An 8,290-nucleotide genomic window follows, 5' to 3' on the forward strand; every position below is an offset into this window, starting at 1 on the left:
GGGGGGGTTGGGGGGGAAGGCGGGCTGGTGACAGGGAAACGGCCGCCCCGGGAGATCCAGCGTTGCGCTGGCGGGGGCTTCGGGGCCTGCTGGAGAGCATGTGCGTCCAGACCTCGGCGTCGAATTCCGATTTCTGTGTTTCAGTTTGTTCTGTATGGCACAGCGGGTTCCACACTGAGAGCCCATCAATGGACTTGGAGGCTAAAGATGAGGAGGAAGAGAGTCTGCAAACAGCTTTCAAAAAGCTGAGAGTGGATGGAGCAGGGTAAGTGAGCAACCAAAAGGACCGTGTAATTTGTCAGTTTCTTGTTAGATATTTGTTTTCTCCTGTTTTGAATCTCAAAACAAACGTCACAAGTTGGTGAAAGCTTCCTTTCTCTCCAAGACGGGACAACTGCATCGCTTCACATGAAATGCAGCCATTATAACTGTCTAACAGGCAAAGTAGTACTTTATTACTAACTAATTTTGACACAATATCCAACTGAAATTACATAGTGACCTTATGAAAACATGAAACGACTCGCCCAAAGCAGTGAACCCAGTCAACTGTTATCGTAGCCATACTAGCCTTGTGTCATACAGAACTTGTTTGTCCATTCATGTAAATGCTGGTGTCTTCAGCCACATTATCAGCCTGTACTGTAGTGCCTGAAGATCTGCTTGGGAAGCATCTGAAGGACAGCATCAACACTTCATAGTGTGCTGGAGAGCCCACTCTCTCTGGAAGTTGTCAGGCTACGTATGAGCACTGCTCGTTTCTGATTTCAGGGGATTTTGTAGAGTAAAACGTCTGCAGATATTCTTATATTAAAAACTTACTCCATAACACACTGGGTATACTGATAATATGTAAGTCATCTTCCTTAAATTAGGAGTTAGTAAAATTATGTAGTCTCTTTGTGAGGTAGTTCACTTGAAGTCTTTTGGGAATTCACAGACACAAGAGAAAGCTTTGTATTGATAATTAATGTTACCTTGTGAGTTCATCTCTATAGCCATCAATACTGAACTCATGACTTCCTCTGCATGTTAAAATATATTTTGCTTTGCTACTTGTTTCCTCTACTTCAGGAGGTCTTCTGTTAAATGTGGGGGAAAAAAAACAGTTGTTCTCTAACAAGGAACTACGCTTATTAAGCATACCACTTTTGATGTATTACCACTGACAGACTATGCAGAATTCTGGTTGATTCCTGATGATATCTTCTTAGGCGTAAAAAGATCTTGTTTTGCAGGCATGTGTTTTGAACAGCTGAAGTCTTATGACTAATCCCTTAAGATCAACTTTGGGCAGAGTACTTGGGCTCTTCTGCTAGAATTTCAGTCTCATTTCTTATGATTTCCTGTCCTGTGTTCCAAATCACACATGCGGCCATCATAGATACAGATTTGCGTGCTGAGGCATTTATGTTTGTTGTCTGGACCTCCAGGGCCAGATCTTTTTTCATTCCATGTTTATCTGGGAAATTTAATGAGAAATAAATTAGTAATCTGTCCTTGCCTGTTGTACCTCATCCACTTCTCCTCTGACTTTTCCTCAGCCTGCTGCTATGGGTTCCTGACTTTTCATTTTAGATGAGTAGGAGTCTATCTTTAACAACTATTGTCTGACAAGAACATTTGGAACCTGAGTTTACATTCCTTTAATGTGTCATTTTGGTACAAATAGGGCATGACATCAGCCTCTGGGCATTTGGGCCTACTTTCATTTCATCTCACCTATCTTTAGACACTTGACTGAGGTCAATATAGTAAGAGCAGTTAGATAAATCTCTGCAATGTCCTGTTTCTAACCACTGACTATAGAGGAAACTTAAATGTCTTAGTTCAGCATCTAAAGCAAATAGGCTGAATCTAGACCTTGGAAGCGATATGTTCGGGCACTACTGTAACGTGGCATTTTGTTTTTTACTCAGATGTATTGCAGCTCTGTCTGTGGGTGACGGGACGATTCTCAGAACACCGACAAGAGCAGCCATGGATGGAGCGAAGCAACAGCCCGTCTGCTCAAAGGAAGCGTGGCATGGGTAAAACATACCGCTTGCTGCACCGTGCATGTGTTTCTGATTTGAGACATTTAACACTTGCATACTGTTTCCAGTGAAAGTTGTTGTTAATTAGTTGCTTCAACATATCTTTTCTCTCCTTTCTATTACAAAACTTCACTATAACTGTTTGATACGATGGTTTTAAGGGGCTTTCATCAAAGACTTTAAAAACAATATTGCCTCTTCTCTTAGAGAGGGTACCAAAAACTTTGTTTTCCGCTGATTTCCTCAGAAGTCCTTTTCTTCAAGTCTTACACCTTTGCAACCCCCTCTCACCTTTTTCCTGGGTTATTTTATTTCTGTATTGAAGTACCTGGCTATTCAGTGTGATTTTGCCAGCAGCTCCAACTGATAGCCAGGTTCTGCACTACAGTTCAATTTGGGATGACAAAGTATCCTTTGTTTAGCACAGAAGATTTGGGAGGAAGTGCCTTTAACTAAGGGATGTTTGTACGTGTCTTTCCTTTGGGGGAGCCCCAATTTCTTCAGACTCCTCCACTGTTCTGTCAGGGATTACAAGTGACCGGTCACCTGATTTTTCTGAGCAGAAAAAAAATTTTAAAAGTCCTCTAAAACGTTTTTAGCCACATTGTAGAGCTTATTGACCTATGGTGTTGATTCTGGAGTTACCTGCTTGCTCACCAGTTGTAACCCTGCAGGTGTGTGAGAAAACCTTCCAGAGGATCAGCAAGAGTCCCACGTCGCAGACGCTCCAAGTCTCCCGTCCTGCATCCTCCCAAGTTTACATATTGCAATATGAAAGCCAACAACCAGCTGAAACACAAAACCCAGGCAGACACGTCAAAGGGTAATATCAGTTCAGACATTTTTGTTACAGCAGAACACGGTACGAAGGACAGGCATGATTCTCACTTTGAAGCCAGTGATGACAGAACTGAACCTTTGGAAACCTTCACCGCTGAAGAGCCTTTGGAGAAGTCAAGAGAGAATTACCCTGCTCTCTCCTCATCCTTTGAGAGTAGCTTGCATTCTAGCCAAACCTCAGATTTCCAGTCCTTATCCATGCTCAGCAACAGCAAGCAGTGCCCTTGTACGGACAAGAAATGCCAGTGCAAAGAGTGGCGAACCATGGAAGTGTACTCTTTCTCAGGCTTACGGAGCGTCCTGTCAGAATGCGAAAAGGCAGTCCTAGGAGTCCATGCCCAGTCTCTTCAGAATAGATCCCCTTGCGGGACAGCCTCATCAGGTTCTCCCAGATCTTGTTCTGAGCAAGCTCGAGCCTTTGTGGATGACGTGACTATTGAAGATCTTTCGGGATACATGGAATACTACTTATATATTCCCAAGAAAATGTCTCACATGGCAGAAATGATGTATACTTGACTGAAAGCAATAGAGACTCCTGAGTCAGGGTTTGTGATAATGGTTGGGTTAAAAGCCTTGTCAGTGCCACGTTTTCACTGTTGTGTGTTTGATCAAATGTTTCTTTGCCTCATACAGTTTAGTTTTCTAATAAAATGAAAAATGGAATATAGTTTCTGAGCTTAGTTCTAAAAAGAATGCACTAAAGTCTCTGAATACCTTAACAAAAGCACTGTAGATTGAATGAACTCCCTTTGTTTTTTGGTTTGTGCTGTGGATATTCAAGCTCTGCTGTTTTCACTGTGTTTTGGAAAAAAAACCCAAACCTTTTTAGGCTTTATTCTGAAATTTTGCAGTGTTTGGAAGGTTCATTCTTCATGTGTCCCAGTACTTAGAGAAATGTTTCATAGCTGCAGCTCTATCCTCCTCATCCGGCTCTAGAGAGAAGAATGAGAAGGCATTCAGTATTTTGGAGAGGATGGATCTCCTTTCCCTGAACGCTGTCTGGCTCCTTTTTAGTTGGATCAAATTGTGAATGCTTCCTCCTCACAAATTTATTGGGGGGTGCAGAACGTGCGGGTGTGTGCTTGGACCCTTTCATAATCTAACTAGCTCACTCTTAAGCAGTTCTATTTTTCTGCAGATAAGTGAAGCTTTTAGAAGCAAAAATATATTTTGTTACTTGTGCTTTACAGATGGAATAAGTTAGGGGGGAGTGAAGCAGGCTATTAGGTTTTTTTGGGCTGTGCTGTCTCAAAAGTGGAGATTGTGGAGCCATCTATACAGATTGTTTCTGAGTATGTTTGATACACAAAACAGCATGGAAATACGGTAAACAAGAAGTGTGTATCATACAGGCTTGTGGTGTAGAGCTATAACATTCCTTCTGGTTGAAAATATTGAAATAAAAAATTTTGTTGCTGAGACTTGCATTAATAAATGTTTGTCAAAACCCAGCAAATTAAAGACTGAATAATTTGATTTACACTCATCTCCCCTGAAGACCTTTTTTTTTTTTTAAAAAAAAAAAAAAAAAAAAGGACAACAAAAGTCTGCTTTCAGTGTCAGCTGCACACACATGATAAACAACCGTGTCTGGGTAAAATAATACGATTTTTACTTACATGCTTAAAAATTAGTGGTCAGCAAGCCAAGGAGTCACAAGCAGTTGTATAAAAATAGATTATAGCAGATGTAGACAGTTAGCCTTGTGTTCTGTGCTAGAGAATTCTCAGACGTTCTAGATGATAATCGCCGTCTGTAGATTTTATTCTAATCATCCCTAAAATTTACACTACTGATCCAGGAATTTCAGATTTAAAGTTCAAATAAATCCAAATAAGTTAACATAAGAATACAACTAAAACTTATTTTGCTCCTAAATGTCATGCAATTATTTAGCATGCGATACTGGCTCGCACTCTCAGATTAGATTTAACTGATCTCTAGATTTTCTTGGGTTAGCACTTAACTGTCCCTCCACCTTCCTCTTCCAGCGCTATACTGCAGAACCCCCCTCTCCTCCAAGTTTTAGTTTTCATCACTTTCCTTTTTTCCTATGGTAAATTTGGTATAATAGGTACTTTGCTTTTAAACATAAATATTTAGTACTAATCATCTTTCCTGCTGTTTTTCAAAGGCTGTTTCTGCTTCAGCAGAGGGTGTCTGCTCACATTTCTGTTGATGTTTTGGTTTTGTGCCCTCTTGAATATCATTTGAAGGTGGTGTTGCTAGAGGCAGTATTTCTCCTTTTTAGACTCTTTAACAATTACCCTGCTTCTCGGCGGGCATTGGCCTGGAGTCCATGCGTATGAAGCTGGGGCACAGACCTTTAACATGCACAAATACGGTTATTTAACGGCGGTCTCAGTTGTTCCCACTCGCCTGTGCAGCTGGAGCCCTGCGAAGGGGCAGAGCGAGGCTCTTTTCCCCAGAAACGCGGCGTGGCAGCCTGGCTCAAGGTCACCTCAGTGCAGTTGTTGCTGCTGCGGAGCACACGACTGCTTCTCTTTAATAAAGTGTGCCCAAACCCCTGGCAGCGTCTAGACCTTCAAGCTGGTGCTACATACAACTGGCAGGGACTGACGGTGTTGGAGGGGCATGAGGACATCTTCAGCTGTGGAGCAGGACAATGTGCAGCAGATCTGCTCTGTCCAAGGAGAGTGAGGGAACGAGGGAAACAAGTCCCAGATACACCCTGAAGTTTAGGGCTGAGAATCGGGTTCAAATTGCCAGAAAGCCAGACAGCAGGGAAGGGTCTGGGAACAGGTTCTCCAGGCACATTTCCACAGTGTCCCGGGCAGGACACAAGTAAGCGGTAGTGAGTGGGGAAGGAAAGGGGACAGAAGAGACAAAACAGCATCAGCGCTCGGTCTCGGAGGTGCCGCGGTACGAGCAGCGCTGAGTGCAGCCCTGCCAGCCTTACTGCTCCCAGCCCGCTGCTGTTCCTGCCCCAACAAGCCTGGGGAGTTACTTTCTGCCCAGGGGCGCCCTAGGATGTGTCCCCAATTAATCTACAAAACAGCATGTCTAAAATTTTCTGAGAAAGCACCGGTGGGCTTCCAGCACTCTCAGAACTTTCCTTGGATTGGATCCCACCTCTCTACATCGTATCCCAGCAGATCCAGGCTGGGGGTTTCTTTCAGTGGCTTCCCCCCACCCCAGAATTTGACGAGTTCCTTGCCTGTCTAGTTTCAGGACCAGTTCAACCGAAGTGGGATGCAGAAGGGCACCCTGGATCAATGAAATTTATTTCTCACCTTGCAGACGCCAAACCAAGTCCTAGCTAAGCTTTACATTGGCAGACGCTGAATCAGGCCACTGGGAGAAAAAAAATAAAAAAATCAATGGAGCTGACTCTACAGCCCAATTTCCACCCCCTCCTTCTAAAACAGGGAAGGTGCTCCTGTGCCTGCAGAGTCCTGTGACCGACTCCATCCACCTGCTCTCTCCCCTCTGGAACGTTTGCATCAGCTCCGAGATGAGACCCCCTGGATTGTGTATTCCCAAACCGGCAGCACCCACAATCCTGCCCCAATGGCACCTTCTGCCAGGGCTCTGCTGATGCCAGAGGGTCCAGCCACACAGCATCCCATGGGGCAGCCCAGCATCCTCCTCCTTCGCAGGCAGGGAGGCTGGGGACAAGAGCTGGGGGGGATGATCTCAAGGTCACACAAGGTCAGGGCACCCCTAAGAGGAGGCTGGCACCAATCCTGCCCCTCAAGCCTTGCTCACTTTAGCAAGCCAAACCCCAGATAAATTAAAAAAAAATGCCTCTGGAGGTGCCGCATACATGCAGGACCCAGAGGGGTGAAGTGACTTGTCATTTTTTATTCCACACGGCGCAGCATTAATTCATCACAGAATATGCCACTAGATGGGGCTTTCTGGACAGCGATCCACAGGAGAGAACCCCTTCTGCTTGGCCAAGCTGCTCCTTTCCTTTTCTAAACCCCAAAGGCATCCCTTTCCAGTGAAAGGAGCTCCAAAATATGCTTCCTGGGCAGCGAGGGCTCGCCTGCGTGGAGCAGGAGAGGGGAGGCAGCAGAGCAGAGGGCAGGATGGAACTGCAGCACGGGGCTGCCTCTTCACAGCTCAGTTTTCTCCAAATTTGCAGCAGAGCAGGCCGCTGCCCTGACTTTGCAGCCCCGAAGCAGAGGCCAAGCAAGAACCTTTCCCTGTGGGTGTCCCCCAGGCCAGTGCGGGATCTCCGGCAGCACTTGGGAAGCCCCGGGCTGGGGAGGGAGGATGGTTTTGGGGGCTGCTGCCTATGGGGGAGAAGGCAGGGAGGAGGCAGGGCAGGGCATAGCGATTCCCAGCCTCACCCCTCTGCCATCACCCTCCCACACCCCCCCAGGAGCAGGGCATCATGACACCCATGGATTCATTGTCACCTCCCAGTCCCCAGAAAATTGCTCCTTTCTCTCTGCTCATGGGGTTGGGTACCAGTTTGGCCCTGTGTCCTCCCAGCACCCTTTGGCAACTTGTGCCTCAGTTTCCCTACTTGAACCAGCTCTTCCAGACCTTCCCCTGTTTCCCTCCACACCTGGGGCAACCTCACCAGCGGAGATGGGAGCAACACATGGGGGAGCTGCAATTGCTCCCAGAGCCCTGGCGCAGCCCCAAGGCTCAGGCTGGTTCCCTGCGCCTCCAGAGCGCTCTCCCCCATCCTCTATGACCCGCATAACTGGGCTGTTTTTACACCCCCCCAGCATTGGCAGCTAGTCTCACGTGTGGGAAGTTATCTCCAGGCTGCCAGATTGCCGGAGATGGAGCGTGACAATGCCAAGTGTCATAAAGCACAGGCCCAGATGTCCAGGTTGCCGTGCCCAGAAAGGGGTCAACTGCCTACAGGCGTTTGCCTGCAAACCTCTGGGTGATGCTCGTAGAGCCTGGAGAGCAGCAGGTCCAGAAGCCCCAGCACTGTCCGGGCAGAGGAAACCTGGCCAGTTTGCAATTGCGACACACCTTGCTGATTCTGGAAATGACCCCCAACTGTGCCTACTTTGGTGCAGGACGGCTGTCTGATTTGGCCGGGCACCCCAGGGCTGCGGTACACAGCGAGGGCTCCTGGGCTGTACCCTGGTACGGGCTACATAACACCCATTAGGCAGTAATTAATCTATGCTCTCCAAAAACCACTGAATACCTTTAAAGAGCCATTGCTGCTTCTTTCCATGAAGGCTGCAAGGCAGGCAAGACACCCACTAGACATTTACAGCCAGTATCCACCAATGTAGCTATTTATTACGTATTTGCCATATCTAAACCAGTAAAAAAAAAAATATATAATCTTAATCTCTGCTGCAAAATATTCCTAAGGAGCCGCAGGGGTTGGAGCTGCCCCGGATTGCCAAACTGGCAGGCAGGCAGGTAGGCAGCCGGAGCCTCCGCTGCTGAGTCGCCTATTGAAGCGA

General features: G+C 46.5%; 1 protein-coding gene across 1 annotated transcript; it reads left to right on the top strand.

Moving 5' to 3' along the window:
• The first annotated feature begins 188 nt into the window (after nucleotides 1–188).
• On the top strand, nucleotides 189–3,395 carry LOC104289401 (oxidative stress-responsive serine-rich protein 1-like). Its single transcript, XM_009888372.1, has 3 exons — nucleotides 189–265; nucleotides 1,920–2,030; nucleotides 2,711–3,395. Exons 1-3 carry the CDS (start codon nucleotides 189–191, stop codon nucleotides 3,393–3,395), a joined length of 873 nt encoding a protein of 290 aa, XP_009886674.1.
• Nucleotides 3,396–8,290: the final 4,895 nt, after the last annotated feature.

The sequence above is a fragment of the Charadrius vociferus genome, unplaced genomic scaffold (assembly GCF_000708025.1).
Source record: "Charadrius vociferus isolate BGI_N301 unplaced genomic scaffold, ASM70802v2 scaffold280, whole genome shotgun sequence".
NCBI classification, from domain to species: domain Eukaryota; kingdom Metazoa; phylum Chordata; class Aves; order Charadriiformes; family Charadriidae; genus Charadrius; species Charadrius vociferus.

Excerpts from the sequence above, each read along its gene's own strand:
- LOC104289401 (XM_009888372.1), top strand. The coding sequence starts at position 189 with ATGGACTTGGAGGCTAAAGATGAGGAGGAAGAGAGTCTGCAAACAGCT. Across the intron at positions 266-1,919 it reads CTGAGAGTGGATGGAGCAGG|ATGTATTGCAGCTCTGTCTG; the intron begins GTAAGTGAGCAA and ends TTTTTTACTCAG. Across the intron at positions 2,031-2,710 it reads TCAAAGGAAGCGTGGCATGG|GTGTGTGAGAAAACCTTCCA; the intron begins GTAAAACATACC and ends GTAACCCTGCAG.